We start from the raw sequence: 23878 nt of genomic DNA, 5'->3' as shown, positions 1-23878 counted from the left end.
TTTTCGAGGTCAATAAATATTTTTTTAAAACATACTTAAGGCTGACTCTATTCATGAACCATAAAATATCAAACCAATCTCCTGTTGGACTTTAGATGGTTTACGAAGTTTGGCTTTATAATGATGCAACAAGTGTCTTTGCTCATTTGTTTGTCCCTCCATCCATCTAGTCAATCAGTTTTCATTGAGTCCTGTGTGCCAGGCTCTGGGCCAGGAGTCGAGGATATATCATTAATCATAATCCTCCTAATAGTTAACGTTTATTACTTACTATGGACCAGGTACTTTGTTAGTATTAGCATATTAATTATATGAATATACATTAGTATAATAATCATTCTAAGAAGTTAGTATAATATAATAATATTAACTAATTAAATTCTTATGAGGCAGGTATCGTTATTATTCCCTATTTTCCAGATAAGGAAACGGAGGCTTAGAGAACTGAAGTGACTTGCCCAAGATCACCCAGCTGGTACATGGCAGAGCCAGGATTCGATGCCAGGCAGCCTGACTCCAGTCCTGCTCTTTTAACCTTGGTGGTTACTGTGTCAGTAAAACAGACACTCACTTGCCTCTGTGGGCATGAAACAATTTTAAATGTAATCATCTTTGAGTGATTCTCTGGTTATTAGGATAAATTGTCGAAATGGAAATACTGGGTCAAAGAGTGTGAACAACCTTCCTAGTGAATAATCTGTGATCAAGGTCCTAGGTAGAGGGGGACCAGAGATGATAAGAGAATTTATTGATTTGTTTGCTTTGCTTTCTTTTTTTTTTGTCCCGAGTCTCTGTGCTTGCTCTACCAGCTAGGTAGACAGCAGGAAACAGGTGTGGTAGTGATTCAGGCCTAGGCAGACCCTGGAGAAGGTCTGGGCAATGCTCTTGCTATCCAGGCAGGGTCAGTGCGTGGCTGCCCTTCAGAAAGGTTTATTTCCTGTTGACACTACAAGATGCAAGATGGCAGAGGGGAGGAGGCATGGAGAGGAAGAGCTCATCAAAGGAATGAGTCTAGATTGCACGTGAATGTATGGGCTCTTAAGATGAATATCATCACAAGAAAATACCCCTGCTCAGAAAAAACCACCAGGTTCAGTTAAAGACTTTCTTATTTCAATTGTATTTAGTACAGCCTTCCTCACAGCTAAACCATAAATTACTCATACGGTAAGTGACTATCTGTAAATATTCCTTCTTCTCAGTATTGCTGCACTCCTTCTCAAGTTGCACTGCCCCAAATGAACGTTCTCTCTCCTTTGGCCAGCTGTCAGTGATGCAGCATCATGTAATAGCAAAAGCAAAGACTTGATTGCTGGCTCTCCTAGGTTTGATTCCTGGCTCTGCCACTAATTCACTGTGTGGTGTTGGACAATCTTTTTGGTTCTCAGTTTCTCACCTTTAAAATAATACAGAGGTGTGATGACAATCAAATGGCAGAAAAAAATAATAGCTAACCTTTATTGAGTTCTTATCATAAGTATCACAAAATAAAACACTGTTATAAATGTGTAAAATGCATGCATTTACTTATTCCTCAAAATAATCATGTGGTAAGCTGGATTCTAGATATTTATCATGGCCTTCACCCCTGGTCTTACTTCTGTAATTATGTCACATTATGTGGCAAAAGGGTCTTTGAAGGTGTAATGAAGGCAACTAATCAGTTGACCTTAGGATATGAGGATTAACCAGGTGGGTCTGGATATTATAATCATATAATCACATGAGCCCCTTAAAAGCAAAAGTTTTCCTCTGGCTGTTGGCAAAAGAGGAAGTCAGAGAGATTTGAAGCATGAGAAGGACTCAAGACGGTTGCTGCTTTGAAGATGGAAGGGGTCTCCATGAGAAGGAGACTGGACAACATCTAGGAGCAGAGGACAGGCCTCCTGCTGACAACCAACCTTGACAAAAAAGGACCTCAGACCTACAGCTGCAAGGAACTGGATTCTGCCAACAACCTGATTGAGTTTAGAAGTTGATTCTTCCCAGAGCCTCCAGATAAGAGCCTCGCTGGCTGGCATCTTGGTTTTAGCCTTGTAAGATCCTAAGCCAAGAACCCAGTTGAGCTGGACAGACTTCTAACCCACAGAACTGTGAGATAATAAATGGGTGTTATTTTAAGACGCTAAGGTGTGACAGCAATAGAAAATGAATACAAACTGTATGCAGTGGGTACCTTTATTATTATGCCGATTTGGCACATGAGGAAACTGAAGCACAGAGAAGTAAATACACTTGCCTGAAGTCTCACATCTATTAAACATCAGAAGTAGGATTTCAATTGAGGTAGTCTGCCCCTAGATCCCATGTTCTAACTCAGCAACACAGTGCGTAAGACATTTGTAGGTACTTATTGCATCTTAGTTTCCCTTCTCTTCTCTTTTTAGTGTAGCCCAGAGGCTGCCACATTTCTCAGTTTTGCTGCTGGGGGTTACCTGGTGCTGTGGCAGGGGTTTCTGGAAACCATGGGATAAAGATAACATACTTGGAGCATTAGTTTTACTCATGAGGGTAGATCTTTTTATATTATAAGAAACCTGAATATTTCATAGGCTAGAATGCAAAAGATAAAACCAGAGATTTCAAAGAAACTTTATGTTTTTGATAATCTCTTCTGTGAAAAATATTTGACTGAAAAAGTTTGAGAAGCATTGACTTGATATATTCAAACTAATCTAGTTTAAAACCTTTCCTTCCCATTTTATTCCCTAAATTCACAGTGATTTTGCTATACCAGCTAGAATTCTGGAATGAGAATCAGGAGATCTGGACCCAGCTATTCATCACCATCCATCCAACTATCCATCTTCTGTTCATCCAGTCAAACAAGCATTCATAGTGGTCCCGTGTGACTAGAGTATCTCTAACACAATGTGACTTGATGAAGTAATACGAACTTTTCTAGTTCTGTTTCCTTGCATATAAAATCAGGTGATTTGACAAAACCTTCTCTAGGGTCTCTGTCTGTTACCAATCTAATGCTTTTATAGTTCTTCTATACGCTGACCTCTGGATTTGACAAGGTAGAGCAATGTTTCTCAAGAAGTTCAACCTGGGCACCACCTGCATCAGAATCTCCTGAGGTGCCTGATAAAAAAGCAGTTCCTGAGGTTGCCCCAAACCTCTTGAATCAGAAACACTGATTCAGACCTCTGGTTTTAAACAGGCTCTCCAGGTTATTATTTTGCACACTGAAGTTTGAGATGTACAGCTATAGGGATGCAAAATAAGTATATAACATTGACCTTGTGTCCTAAAAGTATCTCCCTCATTAAAAGACAAGCCTTATAGGTTTGGAAGGAAAAACAGGGTCACGCTGTCTGTATCAGTCTCCTGGCCACGCGTGCATCCTTCGCCGGTCCCCTGTCCCCCTCCCGCCAGCCAAGGCCAGGGAGGGAGCTGTGACTGTGCGGCCTATCTGGCCCAGCCCCGGTGCTTACAAAGCCTCCTCTCCCCTTCTGGGGCTTACCTGCGCCTGCCCCATTTAACAACAGGGTTAATGTGAGAACAGGAGTGCGAGTTCATCCCAGGCTCCAGGAGCCTTTTCCCTTTCCCAAAGGGAGGGTGGGGCTGGCGCAGGCAGGTGGGGGCGCCCTTCTGGGCAGCTCCTGCCTTGCAGCAGTATCTCGCCGAGGTCAGTCGGCGGCCCGAGGCAGCCGCCTTTTCCACTTCCATTGGCGCGGAGGAGGAAACTGGGGAAGTGGGTCATCCTGGCCGGCCCCATAAGCAGACCCTGCCCCGCCTTCACCTCCCCCTCTCCCGCGGAGCGTAAGGCCTCGGCTCCAGCCGAGCGGGGTCGCTGGAGTGTCCGTGCCCAGGGCTGGGTCGGGCGGGTGGCTGCGCCACGGCGCTCTGCACGCCGGCTGCCCTTGCCCGCGCGCACCGCCCGTCCTGCGGCGCCGTTGGCCCTCCCACCACCCCCTCGGCGGGGCCCTTCCCTTTACTATGGTAATAGTGACATTCAGCGGGAAAGGCTAGCGCAGACGGCGGCGCCCCGGCTCCCGCGGCGCGGGAGGCTCGGTCGGCGGATCGGGCTGCGCGCACCTTGCGCCCCCGGGCTACCGCGGCTGGGCAGCAGGCGCGGTCGCCCCGCCGGCCCGCCGCCCCCGGGCCCCGGCCGCCGCGGGGCAGCCCCGAGCCACGGCCCGCGTTGGCCTGCGAGCTGCGGGCAAGACCTCGCCGCTCGGGCTCGTGCGCAGGCGAAGGACGGATCCAGCGCTTCGGGAGGGACCCTGCCTCACTGCTCGTATATGGCAAAGTTTCTCGCCGAGCTCCTGGGCTGCACGTTGCCGAGCAAGGGCGCCTCTCCCATGTTTGAGGTAGGTGGAGGGTGTGTCCCTGCAGCCACGGCTGTCTGCGGTGGCTGGCGACCCCTGACCGGGGCCCTGCGGTCCCCAGGAGTTGACAAGTGTGCAGGCTCGTTTGCCTGGGTTCCTCCTGCATGTCTGGGGTGGGGCAGGGAGAGGATGGCGAGGAGGAGACCGGAAGCCCGGGAGCCTGAATTCTTGCCTCCATGGACCTCAGTGCATCTTTTTTTTCTTCCTAGTTGACAGGGGAACACGTTCTGTCAATCTGGACGAGTTTTGCGAGTTGCTCTTTACCTAAAATACCAGGAATGTCTGAAAATGAGCAGTCTTCTGCAGTCCCTCTTTACTGCTTACTTGGTTTCTTCCTTTTTCTTTTTTATCTGAAAAAATAATTAACAGGAATGTCTTAGGTCAGAAGGTTTCTACCTTCCTGCCTCCTTCAGCTGCTCCCTTCCCCCAACCTCCACCACGCCGCAAACTCCATTGAAGTTAACTCATTTCTTCTTCTGTGAGTGAGATACATTGGGGATGAGAAGGGTTAAAAGGGATTTGCCAAATCAGGTGAACAAGTCGCAATTCTGAAGGCAGGTACATCTAATTGCTCACACCTGCCTGAGGTGGCAATCATGCTGCTGTAAGCATTTCTGCAAGGAGTCATTTATGAGAAGGCTGTCTGGCTTGGCCTCCTGGGGGGAATGGTGACATCAACTGTTTTATAGGAAACCTATATTGGCCACTCAATAGGCATAGCTTCACACTGTGCACAGTCCCCCACTTGCAGCTACAGTGGGAACAGAGTGTGTCCTTTGTCTCTGTCTACTTGCCCTCCCCCAACAGCCTGACAGCTAGACCCGGACCAGAGGGCTGTGGCCGTGGCCAGGTGAACCAGTGCGCAGTGTGTGCTTGAGGGCACTCCTCGCTCAGTCCTATGGCCTGACAACTTTCCCTGCAGCTTCAGGGCTACTCCAGGAGCTGCCCCAGCCCTCTCTGTCTGCGGTTTCCTGACTGGCCTGAGAGAGCAGAACTTGGTCTCTTCTCTCATGGATGCAGGAGCTTGTCCTCAGCAAGGCAACTCTTGTGGATTCAAACTCTTAGTCTCTTCCCTGGCTGCTATGAGTCTCTTCTCACCTTTGGCAACTGTAGGGGTTCCTCCCTTCTGAGTCCCTATGGTCATATTCCTTTGATTTTGGAGCTCAGATTGCCCAACCCCATAATCTCTGCTTTGTGACAAATCAGTTTCTAAGCAGGGAGATCCCAATAGTAGGCTATGAAGAGGAACTGGGAAAACAGGAGCAGACTGGGAGAGACCAGAGTGAAATGCCTGGGCACGTGGTAGCCTGAAATCTAAGAAATAATGAAGAGCTGGAAAAGTAGAGTTTTCCAGGCCTGCAGCTAAAATTAGCTGTCTCCTTTGGCATGTAACATCTCTGCCCATTTGCTTCTCTGTGACATAAATATTAGGCAGCATTTGGGGGTCATTCCAGAGACCTGAGATACTCCTTTAAAATTGTTTTTCTCTTTGATTTTTCTCTTCACTTGTATTTGGATTTTTGTTCTTAAATTACCAAAACCCATGTCAATTGATTTTGGTTGTGTGTACTACCTTCTGGTTGTATATTCCTGCCTGTTTTATCCTCTAGCCAATAGATGCCCCACCTTGATTTCTTAGAATAATTGGCTCTGAATCACTGCTGGTTGGAGGGGGCCTTAAAAACTAGTCAGAGACGTATTTAGACAGTTAAGAAAATGAGTCGCGGTTTTGTCTTTGAAGAGCTGCAGGAGAGGGAATTCCCTCAGTCCTTGGTAACTCCCTGCTTCTTGCTCTGTGTTATTTTCTACCCCTCTAGAGGCAGGAGCTACTGTAGCATCTGCGCTCTCCTTCTTTCTGCAAAGGATTGATTCAGTGTGGCTGAACCAACCAAAAACACCACCCAGGTATTACTTTTAATCAGTGTTGCTGGAGGAGTTAAGTGATCATCCCTTTCCTGCTTATGGGGAAAAATTGTGCCAAAGAGATGAATAACTGAGTCAGGAATGTGCTTGGAGGATGCTTCTTCTCAGGCAGTCACCCCTTCAGCACACTCTTACTCAAAAATGAAGAGTTGTTGAGCTCTACGTCTGGGAGGGAGAGAAATGTGTGAGAAAGATATTCTTAAACTTTTATAAATATTCATTTCCTAAAAATGAAAGTACCAGGACATGAGAAAATTCTAGGCAGCTTTGCCTTTCCAGAAAATGCTCTAATTCAGACTTTGGAGGTTACCTTTGGTTTCAGGGAGATCAAGGGAAGAGATGGATGTTTTCGCAGAGAATGGCCTTTGGTTTCATTTTGGTTAGGAGGCGGCCAGGGATGTTGTTTCTTCCTACAGAGGCCAATTAGGTTTGCACAGAGGAGATTCCGCCTAAGAGTGCTGAATCCTGACAGGACCTCTTATGTGTTTGCCGTTGTCTGACAAGGGAGGTTGGGTGACAGGTTATGGGGAACACAGGGGCAAAAAGTCACAGTGGTTGAAAAGCAGCTCCTCTTCCTGCCCTGCTGTGTCATCTTCAGAGGCTAAGGACAGACGGCGTGGGTTTGAAACAGAGTGTCTTCATGATCATTTTGTTTCCTTTCCTTTCCTTTTTCTTCCTAAAGTATTTAAGTTTACAAACCAAGTATTTGAGAAACAATTTTAAAATTTCAAGAAAAAAAAGCAAAGGATAATAAGTTTACCCCAGCCATGGCAGTGCCCTGAGCACTGGGCTAGATTTTTGGAATAATGTTTGTGCCATACCAAGGCAGAGCTCCTGCAGAAAGAGTGGGCTTGCTGTGTGTTCTGATGTCTAGAAAGGTAGGACATTCTAAGCACACAGCTAGGTGGTATTTAGACCTACAGACCCTACTTATATGTGTCCTGTATGCTTAGATGGATGAGTGTCTGGTCCTGGCATCCATTCCTTCCCCTTTAAGCTCTGACGTATTATGAACCTGCTCCCCACCTCCAGCCTCAGTGTTGCTTTGCATTGTGCCTTAGTGATAGTTAGTGATGGTGTCTAGTTCCAGGGCTGCAAGTGACAGGAGAATTATACAGTCAGAGGCGATTGCCTTTTCTCCTTCCAGGCCCCTCTTCCCTCAGTCTACAAACCTGCGTTTTTAATCCTGCCATCCTTCATCATCTAACCTGGTGGGTCACCTTTCAGGAGCCACATCCATTGGGCAGAACACATCTGGCTCCACAGGAAAGGGATGTCCAGTTCCATGCCACTGTTCATAGATGTGGTCTCTACAATTTTCACACCTCATGTATATTCTACTTATTTCCACATCCTATTTTCTGTCTTTACCAGTATTGCTGCCTAACGGCAACTATAGCTTTATTTTAATTTATACATAATACATAATAACTATCGTTTATTGCCTGCTCTGAGCCAGATGTTGCTCTAAGGGCATAATATACATGATCTCAGCTATCCTCCCAATGGCTTCATGATATAGGTGCTAACAGCCATGTTTTACAGATGAGAAAATTAAGGTTTAGAGAGTTTAAGTAATTCGCTTAGGGTCACTCTCATTGTATGTGCTAGCGTGAGGATCTCAGAGTTCACCTACCTCCCTCAACTATGGTTACTTGGTATTTTTTTTTTTTTTGGAAATTTTTCTTTTGATAGTTGCCTGTTTGAAGATTTTATTTATTTATTTTTTCCCCCCAAAGCCCCAGTAGACAGTTGTATGTCATAGCTGCACGTCCTTCTGGTTGCTGTATGTGGGACTCGGCCTCAGGATGGACGGAGAGGTGGTGCTTCGGTGCGCGCCTGGGATCCGACCCCGGGCCACCAGCATTGGAGCGTGCGCACTTAACCACCAAGCCACGGGGCCGGCCCGGTTACTTGGTATTTAATGTTTTGTTTTGTTTTCTACCTCAGCTTCATTCCTAGATATACCCTTTCTCTTTGGAAGTAGGAAAGGTAAACCCCCCTTCTTTCATATTCTTTCATTCTTTCACCTTCACTATGTTACCATTGGGAGGGCGTGAGTACCTTACTCCTGGAAATGTTCAATCAAAGGCTGATTGGACTCAGAGGAATTGTTAAGGGAAAGATTCAAGTTTAATCGCCATGACCCTTTGCAGACAGTTCCCATTTACGGAGCATTTCCTGCATGTTGTCCTGTTTTATTCCCCAATAACATTATGAGGTAAATTGTGTTGTCATCCCTGTTTTAGAAGTAAGGAAGCCAAGGCTCAGAGTCATTACATGAATTGTCCAAGGTCACTCACCTACTAAGAGTCTGATCTGGGAGGTAAATACTGGACTCTGATTCGGCAGTGCTTTGCTAGCTAGCTGCATTGACTTACCTGATCTTTTCCTGGCCTCTGATCTCTGTCTCATCCACTCTGTCTTTTGGACTGTTTCCAAAATCATCTTCCTTAATAGCCCATCTCAACACAGTGCCCATTTATATACCCCAAACTCTTTGGTAGTTCACCACTGCATACCAACTCAGCAGGGTATGCAGGTCCCCTCGATAGTGTGGTAGCTATTTAATTTTCTTGTCCAGTTTGTCCTTCCTCCTACTATATTCCTGGTATTCCAGCAACTTTAGTCTACTCCCATTTCTTTATTTTATTTTATTTACTTATTTATTTTGCAGGGAAGGATTCACCCTAAGCTAACATCTGTTGCCAATCTTCCTCTTTTTTTTTTTTTCTCCCCAAAGCCCCAGTGCATGGTTGTATATCCTAGTTGTAAGTCCTTCTAGTTCTTCTTTGTGAGCTGCCACCACCACATGGCAACTGACAGACGGGTGGTGTGGTTCTGTGAGTGGGAAATGCATCTGGGCTGCCAAAGCGGTGAGACCACAGAACTTTAACCACTAGACCATCAGGGCTGGCTCTACTCCCATTTCTTGATCATGTCCTCTCACCTCCAAGCTGTTCCTCTGCCTGGAATATTCTTCCTCTAATGTCACCTATTGATGTTTCCTCTTTCTTCAAGTTTCCGCTCAAATCACACCTCCAGATCCACCTCCTTGGACAATATCCAACTCTCTACCACAGGCCCACTGAATATTATTTGTGTTTGTTTCCGTAGGAGACTTTGGACATCTTTCTCTTGTAACATTTCTATGTTTCAGTTTTCTGTCTTCGATGGGGATAATAGTAGTGCTGAATGCAGGGCGGTGAGGGTTAAATGAGTTGATGCCTGGAAAGTACTTAGAATAGTACTCAATACATGGTAATTGCTGAAGTCCTTGACTGTGTGTGTCTGAACTCTTCAGCCACAAGAACTAAATATTTTTTCCTTCCACAGCACTTAGCAGAGTATTTTGCACATAGTTTTGTATCAAATAAATGTCTGATAGATCAAATTGATCTTCCAACCCTGAAGGTTCATGATTTACTTTGCTTTTAAATTATTTGTTGTTTATCTGAAATTCAAATTTAACTAGCACCCTGTATTTTTATTTGCTAAATCTGGCAACCCTATCTTACCTTCCCCCTCCTCCCCTCAGAACCCAGCTCCCAGAGACCAATCCCACTCAACTGTGGAAGCCTTGTCCTCATCCTTCCCTCTTTATAACTCCTCCTGTGTCAGAGATCCTGTCCCAGGCCAAGGGAGCCACCTATAGGGAACTGCAGCTGGGCAACTGTCTGTTCCCGCTGCCTCACTAGTATGGAAATTCTGGAGTGAGCAAACTTTCCACTGCAACTGTCAGGGCCACGACTCAGAGAAGTGTATTACTGGCATGCTATTTATTTATTCTTCATTTGTTCTCCAGTTCATTCAATCATTTGACGAATGTTATTAAATGCTGACTTGGTGCTAGGTGCTCCATGGAAGCCTTGCTAAGACACATTCAAACTGTTTTGACTGTGATCTACAGTAAGAAATATGTTTTTACATTGCAATCCTGAATGCACATAGCTATTTATACCTATAACACTGAAATTAAGTTTCAAGAATAATACTTTTCCTTGTGACAGGGGATCTCCTCTGATCTTTGTAATTCTGTTCTTTCCTTTCTATTCCATGTCTTCCATTCTATTAAGAATTAAACTGGGAAAGACCCACTGAATTGATTTCATGAGTTGTGACTCAGAATTTGAAAAGCGCTGCTGTATAGGATGGTAAGATTCTATTTTTACAGAACAATTTGTATTACCTCATTATCCCAGGACTATACTTACACATTATTATCATTATTATTATTATTATTATTTTGGTGAGGAAGACTGGCCCTGAGCTAACATCTATTGCCAATCTTCCTCTTTTTTCTTTTTTCTCCCCAAAGCCTCAGTACATAGTTGTGTATCGTAGTTGTAGAGTTGTCCCTCTTCTATATGGGATGCCGCCTCAGCATGGCTTGATGAGCGGTGAGTAGGTCCACACCCAGGATTCAAACCGGCAAACCTCTGGCTGCCGAAGTAGAATATGTGCCTTAACCACTACACCACCAGGCTGGCCCCCAATCTTCCTCTTTTTTTGCTTGAGGAAGATTAGCCCTGAGCTAACATCTGTGCCAATCTTCCTCTATTTTTTGTATGGGATGCCACCACAGCATGGCTTGATGAGCGGTGTGTAGGTCTGCGCCCGGGATCCGAGCCCACGAACCCCAGGCCACCAAAGCGGAGCACAGGAACTTAACCGTTATGCCACCGGGCTGGCCCCTTGCTTGCACATTATTACACTATACATTAGGAGATCTTTGTGGTCCATCTGGGGAAGCCAATAACCATGCATAACGTTGTTTTTTGGGAAGAAAATATTTTCAAATACCTAACACATCAAAAACTTTTGATAAATATCCTGCCTCTAAATTGGGTAAAGGGTTTGGCTTGTTACCTGAGCATATTTTATGACATGGTTTTTTATTTTGAACACTGTACTCGAATTTCAGTTTATTTCTGTCTTTGCATCCACTAACTACAGATGTGCGCCACTGGTTGGATTGACTCCCCAGGCTACATTTTATGAATGTTCCCAGTTTTATATTTTAATTGACCTCATCCCTTCTCTCCTGAAGGAAGTTATACTTTCAAGCAGTCTTTTCCATCTAATGTGCGTGGTAAAGATCTTGATTTTGTCCATTACAGTGAGCTCCTTTGTTTAAATGAATCTTGCACATTCTCATCCACTCGGTCATTCTGATGGTTTCAAGCATCTAAAGAATGATCCATGTGGTCAGGCTGTTTTGAAAGCAAATAACTTGGATGAGTATGGCTGTAGCTTCAGTGATTGGACGTTGGTGGATGATCATAAGGGAGAAGTTTCCTTTGAGAATAATGGCTCCTGTTGCCACAGCTGGGCTTTCTATGAGGGTCATTTGAATTCTAAGCTAATGGATACTGAGTTTGTCTTGTAAATTCACAATTCAGTTTGTTTGAGGGCCAATTGGATTGCTCTACCACATCTGAGCCATTGTATACACACAGGGCAACTCTACTTACCTTTTGTGTTAGCTGCTTTTAAACTCTGCATGTGGTCCTAAATGCACACATTTCATTTATAGGAATATTTGGTCCCATTATGATTACATCTGTCTAATGGCTTCTTGCTGAGAAACTGTTACATGATTTTTTCCTTTTTCTATTTTGATATGGAAAGGCTGGTGTTTCATATCTGTCAAGTGGCCAGTGCTGGCTGCATGTCACAGGGAGCAGGGATAGGAGCTTAACTCTTTGATTTATTTCCTTTTGCTTAGCTCTTTTAAATTTGCAGTGGTGTTCCTATATATTATGAATTTCTTTATTTTGCAAATCTTTGATAAAATACAGTAGGTCCAGTAGTGACATTTATATTAGGAAGATTCTACCTACTTAGAGTTGCCTACTGAAGTGACCCATAAATAAAATGACAATTTTTATTTCTTTGAATTTTGCGATGAGTAAGGACTGTACTTTCCACCCTTGGAGAGTCTTAAATGTATTCTAGGCCTATTTCTCCAAATACCTATAATGTATTAACATAGATAATATATCTATGTCCCTTTCAAACCTCTACATTTTCAAGCCAAAGTGGAGGTCTTGTCATCCTCCTTGCACCCACCTGAAACCCACTTCTTTCTAACTCTGTCAGCCAAAAGCACCACACGTCTTCTTTTTACCTAGAGTAGCATTTTGGTGCTATTTTTGCTTTCTTTTTTTTCTTTTTTCTTCATGAACAATCTGTCAGTGACCCCTGCAGATTCTGTCTTGGATTTATACCTTTCTTTTGATTCCTAGTCTTCAGCCACTGATCTGACAAATATTTATTGAGTAAGTACTATGGACAAGGAGCCGTAGGCTCTGTAGGGGATTTCACAATAAGCTACTAATTGGTTTGCTTCCCTGAAGTCTCCCTGCTCTCTGCCTTTCCTGAATATGGTGCTGTACACCACAGTGCCTTTCCATCGTGACTTTCTTACATGAGCGTCTACATGACTTTCTATTTCCAAAGGCTCAAGTCTCTAAGTTCTGCCCAGGTTATTTCTAAGGTATTCACTGAAGTGTCTTACTCTGCCCAGACGACTTTGCTTCCTGCTATTGATTCTCTTCAGGGATCCTCACATGTCAAATACAAGTTCTTGCCCCTGTGCTGTTGTTTATGCTATTTGTCTATCCTGTAATAAGATGACCTATCCTCATTCTTTTTATTCTTCCTAACTAAATGCTACCAATCTTCAGGGCCATAGTAAAGACCCAGCCCTTCATGAAGCCTTCCTCAAATATAGCAGAGAACCTAAGAGTACACAGGCTGCAGAATCAGACACTTGGCTTCCAATCCTGGCTCCCCTACTTCTTAGCTGTGTGACCTTACTAAATTACTTCATGTCTCACTTTTATTTTCTGTAAAATTGGAGTAATGATAGTAGCTATCTCACTGATTTGTTTTAAGGATTGAATAAGATAGTTCAAATAAAATACTTAGCATAGTGTCTGGCATGTAGTAATTGACAAAAAATATATAATAATAATGATTGTTATATTATATATTTTTACTTGATCCCAATACTCTGAGTTATCTCTTTTCTTTGACTATCTTAGAACATACCTTACACTTTTCTAAATTCTCCACAGTGCTGAGCACAACATAGGTGCTTAATCAGTGCTTATTAATTTTGAAAATGTGCCATATGCTGTTTTAGCAAAATCTGGGAACTAATTTATTTCTGGATATATTTAATTGTATTTCATAGAAATGTGACAGCCACTGTCCTTTAGTGACTTGTCCCCTAATCTCTGGGATGTATAATGAGGCTAATTTAGGCTACAGTTGTACAAATGATGATAATGTACTTTTATACACAACTGGGGCAGAAGCAGTACTTGAAAAACGTGCCAATTGTAAGTGCCGTTAATTTAAATGAAATTCAACCATAGATCACAACATAATTAAACACAGAGTATTTTTTGTTTTTCAATTGGTTTGCAAACATGTATCCTCAAAATAGGTCAAGTGAAGCAAATCCATGCCGTAAGTCAAGATTTTATCATCAGACTTTTATGTTCCCCGCTGTTCGTGGGAAATTCTGGCTGGAAGTCAGGTTAGATTATTCCAAAATTAATTTACTCCAAAGAACACTTACCCAGTGGGCTTCCTTATCATATTTCTAGTGGGAAAGAGGGAGTAATGATGCCTTGCTTCCCTGAAAACTCTGTTGGATGCCCTAAAAGCGTGGGAATTTACTTTCATGGAGATTATTTGAACTTGGCTGGAAGTCAAGTGAGGATGCTTACAGAAAGGCACATGGGGCTGAAAACTAAAGAGTGGCAGCATCATGATTGCAAAGAACCTGCACCAGGAGTCTTAAGATCTGAATTCCGAGCTCATTTCCTTACTGGCTGAATGCTCTTGGGGAAATCTCCTTACCTCTCTTGAGTGTCAATTTTCATAGCTCCAAAATGAAAGACTCAATCTTCGATTTGCTTTACTCAAAGAAATGATGTGAGGCTCTAGTGTGGTAATAAATGTGAAAGTCCTTTATAAAGTGTTGCCATTACCGATACTGTAATGAAGAGGACAGAGATATAAGGTGTATACTTGACATCCTGAGCATGCAGGAACTGCTGGCAAATGGAGCGTTAGGAATGGTATGAATGGTAAAGGATAGAAATGCCTCTATTTGAAAGGTAGAGAAGGAAATATGAAGCAGTCATAATTTACAACTAGAGCTTTAACCTGTGTGCAGTAACCCCTGGAATCAATTTGTATCCAGAAATTTACTTAGGGAATAAACACTTTCTGAGAACTAAACTTGCACTAGGTCTATGAATGAAATTCTATCTTCATGGGGGGAGGAGCATGCAAATATCAGTGACTGAAGGCAAATGGCAAGGGGGGACTGCTGGGCCAGACTCAGAAAGAGGGTCTGAGATTGTAGGATTGTAGATTACAGAAACATATAGTGGCTATTGTTTGAACTCTCTGCCCTTTCCTTCTGTCCCCTGAGCCTTGAAAGAAGAGCTTGAAATATAATGACCAAAGCAACCCTGTTTAGGGCCATTTCAGAGAGCAGAACTCAGAGGAGGGAACCTTTTCAAATAAGGGAAGCACTGGTAGCCTGGACGGAGCAGTAATGGGTAGTTTGCTGCAGGACAGCATATACATGTGGGCAGCCTGGAGCCAGTGTGATCCAATGGCTCTACACTGGCTTGAGAGCTCACATGACATAATTTCCCCCAGAGGACACCTACTGAAACCAAAGGAAGAAGGGATCCTTAGAAGAGAATCTTTCTCAGAGTGTTCTCAGGGTGGGGTGTGGTTACGTGGCTAGTAAAATTTGGGTGCAAGTGATAAGGTGACTTCATTTGTAACCACATTTGGGTACATAATATTGGTCCATATAATCTTGTCCATTTCCTCTTTCCTATTCCATTCTTGAATCAGTGTAGGCCTTTTGTGAAATCTAACCCCCCAAGCCATTTTTTTGGCCCAATAAGTTTATTCTTGATGTTCATTTTAACCAAATTTCATACGTGTTAAAATGTGTTTTATGTCTGCTAAGAGAAAGTGGGGTGGTGTGGGAGAGGAGAGATGCACACAGAGCCACACACAGATAGAAAGACAAGCAAACACATAGTGATTTGCCCCTGGAATGGCTATGATGAGTAACCTCATCATGATCAGTGGTTAAAATGAATCCAGAAGTCTCACTGGTCTTATTTACTAACTTTGCTCTAAAACCTTAAATGTGCTTGTGTACTTGTGGCCAAGTGCACGAGTTCTTCTCAGGGGTTAACAAATTGAACTTCCTTTTTTTTGAGTTTCTCTTTTGCCTCCGTCCTCTCCTCCAGCTTAGGGAGGTTCTTTCTAAGAATCTGTGACATAGCTGTGTGCGATTTTCATTTTTTCCATCTCATTCTGCAAATAGAAACTGATTTCATTTTTTCTCATGTATAAAGAAATAGTGCATCTGATTTCACAGGCCAGAAAGAAATGATTGGAAAGCATCCAGCCAGGCCCTGGGGAAGCCCCTAAAATTATCTTCTACCTTATGGACTGTCCAGATTGTTTATATGAGTGGCTGGGGAAGATGGGGGCAAGGAAGAGGGATTTGGGAAATGAAATTTTCTCGTGCCCAGATGCTGTGAGTGAGTCAGATGGCTGGGTGAGTACCCCGATGCCTACTGTGATTTTTTAGGAGTCCGTTTGCTCAGTGCCAGGTTTGGATGTCCAAGCAGCTGGGCGGACCCTCTGGGGTTCCTAGTTAATGCAGCACCCTCTCTCTGCACGTCGTGTGGACTTCCCTCATGTGTGGATACTTCCTAGATAAACAGAGGGACTTCCCTTGGCTTACCTTGGCTTGCATCTTTGATTTGGAATTGCTGTGTGTTAGAATGACTAAGAGATATGCCCACACTTGATGGATAGTAGACAATAATAACAGTTAAGAATTTACCAAAACACCTTACATACATAATTTTATTAGAAATGGAGAAACAGTAGGAGGTTATTTTGCTCTATTTACAGATGGAAACACGAAGGAACAGAGAATTAAGAAATATTAGCTATTGGAAAATAGCTTGGATGTAAAATTGTCCAGCAGCTTTGCAGATATTAAAAATAATTTATCACCTTTTTCTATACGTCGTCCTCCTTAACAGAATTAAAAAGATAGTACTATAAAAACACCATCAGTTGAAATCATTAATATGAAATTCTTTGAAAATCATAAAGTGGTACAAAAAAAAATATAAGGTGTCTTACCTCAAAATACAGTTTGGAATAAATAGGGTATACCTAAATACCATAAAATATTATTATTATTTAAATGAAAAATTCCATTGTTGGTAAAGGTCTTTCCCATTTCTGGCCTTGCAGATGATCGTGGTGACAAATGGGAGCAGCTTTGATGATCTGTTTCCAAAATCATTTCCCAGTCCTTCTTTGTTCCACAAAATTAGCATCAATCCCACCTGCCATCTCTAGCCATCCCCATCTCTTGCTACGAGTTCTGTCACTGGACGAAGAGCCCCCAAGCTGTGAATGATAGAGAACAATAAGATTTTTCTCTCCAAACAAACCATTCCTAAGGTACAGCATGTTGAGGTGATTGCCCAGGATTTTATGTTATGGGGTCTCTTGTCCTGCTGGTGGCTGAGAGAATTTTCAGTAGAAGAGAATAATCAACAAATTCCGTGATACAGTGCTGTATAGATTTTGAAGGACTTTGACTGAAGCCTCTTAAACAGCTTTTAAAGCATTATCATCCCTGTTTGACAGATTTAGAAGCTGCAATTCAGAAGATAAAGTGAATGTCGCATAACCACAGCCAGAAAGCGATGGAGCTGGGACTTCAGCTCTAGGTCTTCTATTCCCAAGTTCCGCCACTCTTTCTAGTGCAAGCTAGGTGTCAACTGTGATGCCCTCACTAGTGTAAGGAAGCACCCACGTCTCATAGACGTTAGTCATCTCCATAATGACTCCACCATCACCAAGGCAAAGGCGTGCCACTGCCTACGCCCTGTGTCTTCAGTGACACTAAAGGCTGCTCTTCAATGATTATCTTCTGGAATTTAAGCTAAATCTCTACTCTGTCACTTATAACTTATTATTGTGTGACCATAGGCAAGTTACTTAACTTCTCTAAGCTTCGGTGTCTTCATCTGTAAAACGAGGACAATGTTATTATGAGGATTAAATGAGAAAATATATGTAAATGTTAAGCACTATGCCTGGCACATAATTAACATTAGATGTTATCTTTCTTCGTTTTATTTTTTAAATTTTCCACTTCATTGTTGGCATGATTTGCATTTTAGCCTGCTTCTTCCTGTATTAAGTTTTTGGAGGTGAGGTGGATATTGAGTGGACGTGTGATGGGAGTGGGAAAGGCCCAAGAGAAGACACCCGCTATATGCTTTGTCTGTGGTCCACATGAAAAACAAATGAGATGCCGTAGCACTAGTGGTGATAAAAGATTGGTCTGATTATTTTTTTTCTGGGTAAATAAACGATTATTTACTTTTCCTTCTGAAGTCTCTTGCCTATCACATACCGTGCTATGCTGATTACTCACTGAACAAGTATTTATTTAATCCCAATTATGTGTCCTGTTTGTGTGCATGGTACTGTAAGGATTACAAAAGGAACAAGACGTAGTCTGCCCCAAGTTTGAAGTGGCTTGATTTCTAAGCACAAAACCAGAGGACAATTCTGAGCTGAGGTATGGTAGGAAACCACTCTGCCTATTCGAGGGAAAAGATTTCACTGGCTAACTCTTTTCCCAGAATGCATCCAAGTGCTGTGACAACCATTTAAAATATTTTCCAAGAGAAGGAGTCAATTTCAGAAGAAATTCTGCTTTTCCAGATTGATACTATAAATAGGCAGAATAAGTTGTCATTTATGTCTTACCACTTTCCCAGACACAAGCAGTGATTAAAAATGGTAAAAAAAAAAAAAATGGGATGATGTCTGAGGTCACAGCACATGTAAAATCTTTTTAAAACTATGCCTCTTTATTGGATTTTCTGATTTTGTTTTGTAGTGCCTTAGGCAAGTTACTTTCCTCATATGTAAAATGCTCTAAATAAAAATATCTCACTAGGTGGTCATGCAGAATACATGAGATAGGATGTGAAAGCACTTAGTGTAGTGCCTGGCACGTGGTAGCAAGTATCCAATTAGCAATATTTTTCTTTCTACATTGATGAATATGCTTTTTGTCTTTTCTAGACCAGAGGTTTAAATTAAGTCCTCCTTTTGAAGCCCCTCCTCCTGTTATCCGCTTTTATTCTGCTATCCCCTGGAGCATTTCAATATTGTCTACAGCTCAGCATGGCTTTACATGTATAGCCTATCAAAGAGTTAATAATCCAGTGCTCCAACTTTTCTGGTTTGCTGGAGCTACTTAATCAGAGAAATCATTGTGGCTCTTTTTGTGCAACTCATTGATGTCCAAAGCAACTAATTAGAGAGAGGGAGTATAGAAAATCGATTTTTACTAACATTGACGTTTCTTCCAATTTAAGCAATTGGTTTGCTTGCATTCTTTGTGAAAACCTGTTGAGATCTAAAATTATCCCAGATGACTACATTAGAGAGTTCTAACAGGTTCTTGGTGTTAGAATAAACATTATTTGAACATTAAATACATAGTTACAATTTGGAAGGGATCCAGCACATTACATGAACTCCTTAGACAAGTGGTTTGGACTCATAACACCGTTAAAGAAGCTTCAAGCCAAGTGGGGGGTGGGAGCAGTATAACTCTTTGAGAATCTAGCCTACTTAGAGAGAAGAGGATTATGTTAGATATTTCCCTTTGCACCTCCTGTTCTTGACCTTTCTCTACTCTGTACTCTAGGAAGCCAACCTGTGTGAAATACATCGACAGGGTTCTCTTGGCCTCAGCTTCTAACTGGGTTTGGCCAATGGGAAGCATTGGTCAGAAACTGGCAGGAGTGGAGATTGTAGGCCAAGACGTTTATTACCCCTACTCTCTACTTGCAAGATCACCTTGAGCTGGCTGTGTCCCTCTACCTAAGACTGCAGCTCCTGTAAGGTGGTCCTCTCCACCCAGCCTGTGTCCAGCTTTCTGTAACTATCCCTTCTCTTACTACTTTAGGGGGGATAATTGGACACGTTACCAGCTCCAGATATTGTACCATGCCTCGTGGTGTTTCTTACACCCTTCTTGCATCCTTGTAAATGGTCAAAATTTGACTGAACTTTCCTTAAATTACCCAATTTGAATATTTACCTGTTTCCTACTAGAACCCTGAATGATAGAGGAACAATAGCAACTTCCTTTTGAAAGATCAAAGTGACCGTCTGAATTACTGGTTTGTAAAAAATTCTGCCAATTCATAAAAATGCTGTGTGCCTCATTACATATTCACGTAAAAGTGGATGAATTCACAAGAATGATATATAGTGATGTGGCTTGTGTGGGTAGTGATTTGTGGTGAAATGGAAATTCATTTGGGTTGAATGAGGATATTGTTAGTGCTTCAGTAAATGCCAGTGTCTTAATAGAGTAGAGCCTTTAGAGATGGAGTGGGATGCTGAATGCCTTGCATCTCAACTTCTTAACTTGCAGGTGAGGAATCTGAATCGCCAAGAAGTTAGATGAGTTGCCCAAGGTCAGATGATTAGTATGTGGGAAAGCTGGGTCTTGAACCATGTCTTGTGATGCTAAGGCCAATGGTTGTTTTAGTGCTCCAAATTGTGGAAAACAGTAAAATTTAGTTTCCATTAAGCAAAATACATGGATTTGACTTCAGTGGGTCAGCTTGCAGTGAACTAGAAATGTGCTTGAGCGCGGTGCTGTGAGTTTTGATTTGTTTTTAAACAGGAAATTAAGTGCAAGTGAGGAATTTCAGTTTGGGATAATTCATCTGTCACATCAGCTTAGCCAAATAGAACAATGTTATGAAGATATTAACACTGTTTTAGAATTTGTTTATTCATAAGGGAATTTTTTGCTGAATAGTACTTTTAGTTTCAGAAAATGATTTATACTTGTGCTGAGTGATAAATTATAAAAATGCTCATAAAACAATCCTAATCCCTGAATATATTTCATTATTAGAAGAGTTTTGGGGGAACCGGTCTCTCATCCCTGTTTCATACAAGAAAAATATTTGATTTTCTATCATGTATGTGGTGTGTGTACCCTAAGAATTGGATTGGTTGTTGCATGGAAGGTGTCAATGCTTCTGCCCTTAAGATAATAACAACCTAGTACAAGGGGTATGGGGTAGAGATTATATCGAAATTGAAAAATAAACGATAAAATTTTCTGCTTAGGGGCCGGCCCGGTGGCGCAAGCTGTTAAGTGCGCGCGTTCCGCTGCGGTGGCCTGGGGTTCGCCGGTTTGGATCCCGGCGCGCACCGACACACCACTTGGCAAGCCATGCTGTGGTGACGTCCCATATAAAGTGGAGGAAGATGGGCATGGATGTTAGCCCAGGACCAGTCTTTCTCAGGGGAAAAAAAAGAAAAAAAGAGGAGGATTGGCAGATGTTAGCTCAGGGCCGATCTTCCTGACAAAAAAAAATTTTTTTTCTGCTTAAGTCAGCTGTTAGGAGGACCTACAAGATAATCCCTTCAATCAAAGTATAAGACCCTGAAGTCAAGGGTGAAAACTTACGTTTCTTTCATAGTCTCTTCTGCCTCTTTACATGGTGGGCAAGGAACATGATAATTACTTAGTAAATATTTGACAAATAGATAAATGAAATCACAATAGGTGTTCTTGTGGTATTTCAGGAATAAGAAAGGGAGTTTTGTCTAATCTGTTGTTTTATCTAGTTCATAGTTGCTAGGCTAGATGGCTCACACATTGGGAGTATTACTTTGCTATACATTGTGTGTGAATGTGCTTACAATTTTTTTTTCTATTTAGGTTTACATATAGAAAAATTGGATTGTCAATTCAATACTATCTTTTCAATAAATTAAAAAGTGAAACTGTTTAGGTAAATAAATCAATAACAGGATGATTTAAATCAATTTTACTATGAAACATCATCAGTTTTCTTGGAGTTAATAAATAAAAGCTGTTTATTGGCTTCCGTTGTGTGCTTTGATACTGATCCATAAAAACAATGCCTCACACCAGCTAGATGTGTTAGTTTTCTGTGCACTTTTGTAATGCGCTAAGGTGGTCTGTGCTCTAATTCTGCTTTCCTGGATAATGCTGCACATTACTCTATGACTTGCATGTTTTAGAATTTTGAACTATCAATTTTGCCTCTGTGTAATGCAGATATATGCTGTTCCCTTTAAAACATTGTAAATTGGTTCTTGTTTTTTTAATATCGAGATTGGCTTCATTATCTTTTGAATGGTGGAGCTTTCAGAGAAACAGATCTGTTGGAAAGATAGTGGTCAACCCTATATGCTTACCCAGATGTAAAAATTATATACTGATAATGACATTTCTTCCTAAAAGAAAGTTAAAAAGAAAGTTACCCCATGGTCCTCTAGGGTGAGTACTCAATGCTCCTTTATTACTCATCCTGTCAAATTAGTTCTCTTCCTCATTTGACCCCAAAGTGGAGGAATACAAATCTGACAGGTTGCAGGACTCAGATTGGGCCATATTTGTGAATAGGTGGAGTCTCTGTATTCATATGTCTATCTCTTTTTCCTTCTTCTTTTCTTCCTTCTAAAATGGTAACGACCAGAGAAAACTCCCACTTGCGAAAATGCACAGCTAACTCTTTTTTAATATTTCCCTTCTAAACTGTGAGAGTAGAAAGCTGTTCCTCAGAAGAGGTCCAGCAAGCTTTCTTGCTATCTCTGGATTCATTCTCTTCATTCCACACTGCAACAAATGTGGAGTTACTGTCCTAGAAAAGAGCTCAGCATTAGACAGTGAGAAGAACTGTGTTTATTTCTTCACTGTTGTATCCCCAGCACATAGCAATGTTTCCCAAATAGCAGACTTGTAGAATTAATATATGAATGAATAAATGCATAGAACCACACCATACCTTTTCCATAGATTTTCCTCTTCTCCCATCACCAAGGAAACTTGAAAAACATTCTACTCTGTGAGCGTTCATGCTTAAGGATATAAGGTACTTTTTTGATTGACTCCTTTCCCTTTTCTCTTTGGCCTTGAAAGCTTGCAGATTTGACTTTCGTATTAACCTGGCTTCATTTGCTTTCAAATATTGAGAGTGGTTAGGAAGGGATGTTAGTATCACATAATGTGATTTGCGCTTCTTTGCGGAAGGCAGTGAACCTTAAAATATTTTAGGATGACATTGGTTGTAAATTCTAGGATATATTATGATAGCAACTTTAACGTCATTTAAATTGATTAAAAGTATTTGTATGTGTCTGACATTTTTAGTTGATACAGTTGAGACTGTTCATTCTTTATAAGTTACTAGTATCATTGAATTGAAGAGCACAGAAGCATAAAATTTAATATACTTTTATTTCACTTTTTTGGTAATTTTTTGTGTGTTCGTTTAAATATTTTGAGGCATTTTCTGTATAAATCTTCAATCACTATTAATTGAAACACTTACATAATAAATACAGAGATTTTCTTCACAAGGCAAGTTGTTTCTGCTATATTCCAAGATGTTCATCATTTTGAAAGGTGGCCACAAAAAAGGAAAATGGAAAAATTTCCTTTTTATTGTAAACACCACATTAACTTGAAATATTAACAATGTCCGCTATGACAACTTTTTAAATTTTTTTTTTTTTTGAGGAAGATCAGCCCTGAGCTAACATCTATACCAATCCTCCTCTTTTTGCTGAGGAAGACTGGCCCTAAGCTAACATCTATTGCCAATCCTCCTCCTTTTTTTTCCCTTTTTCTCCCCAAAGCCCCAGTAGATAGTTGTGTCATAGTTGCACATCCTTCTAGTTGCTGTATGTGGGACGCGGCCTCAGCATGGCGGGACAAGCGGTGCGTCAGTGCGCGCCGGGGATCCGAACCCGGGCTGCCAGTAGCGGAGGGCGTGCACTTAACCGCGAAGCCATGGGGCTGGCCCCTATGACAACTTTTAAAACAACACTATTGGCTTTTCTTTTCTCCTTTTCCTACTTGTGACTGTCCATGGTGCTGAAATCATACTGTCTTGTTAGACATAGTCATGAAATGATGGCAACATGAGAAATTTCTAGACTAATCCACCCATTTTCAATGAAGAATTATAGAGAGTTGAACTCACTTACCTAGTTTGAAACATCTTGTAATGGCTGATCAGGACAAGAATCTGTGTGTTTTTTCCACTATGCCTGGCTGGCAAACCTGGCTTCGAACTTGGAGGACCCCTAGTAGAGTTAAATGCATAAAACTCGAGAGATCAATTAGAAAGCCGTTACTATATTAGTAGTCTTCTCATAAACTCTTTGGACACAGGAAAATATATAGAGATTTTTTTTCCTTGATGAGTACGCTGATGAGATTTCATAGCATGTAACAACCCTACTGGTTAGGCCTATAAATCTTGTTTGAAAAAAAATTAAAACATTCTGAATCATTTCTCACCTTTGAGTCTTTTGAAAGCCTTCTTAAAATTCTGACCAACTTCGGAGTACTTTCCAAATATGAGCAGCTACCTCATTATCTTAGGACTAACTATTTAAATTCACTGTCCACTCATGATCTTAAAAAATCATTTGGGAAAGGTAGCAAG

At 41.7% G+C, this 23878-nt stretch overlaps 1 protein-coding gene across 3 annotated transcripts in view; it reads left to right on the top strand.

The window, feature by feature from the left end:
* The window catches only part of RASGEF1B (RasGEF domain family member 1B), a 562507-nt gene that overhangs the window by 37575 nt on the left and 501054 nt on the right, over positions 1-23878 (top strand). The window contains exon 1 of one of the 3 annotated variants that reach the window (XM_087434486.1): positions 4126-4319. The exons of the other annotated variants lie outside the window; for them this stretch is intronic. Coding sequence (XP_087290612.1) covers positions 4251-4319 — 69 coding nt within the window. The 5' untranslated portion in view covers positions 4126-4250. Of the gene's footprint in view, positions 1-4125; positions 4320-23878 lie in introns of those variants that run through there. 3 annotated transcript variants of the gene reach the window in all.

Source organism: Ceratotherium simum, chromosome 8 (assembly GCF_057802395.1).
Source record: "Ceratotherium simum simum isolate JZ-2026a chromosome 8, ASM5780239v1, whole genome shotgun sequence".
Classification (NCBI taxonomy): domain Eukaryota; kingdom Metazoa; phylum Chordata; class Mammalia; order Perissodactyla; family Rhinocerotidae; genus Ceratotherium; species Ceratotherium simum.
This window is presented reverse-complemented; position numbering and strand designations above follow the sequence as displayed.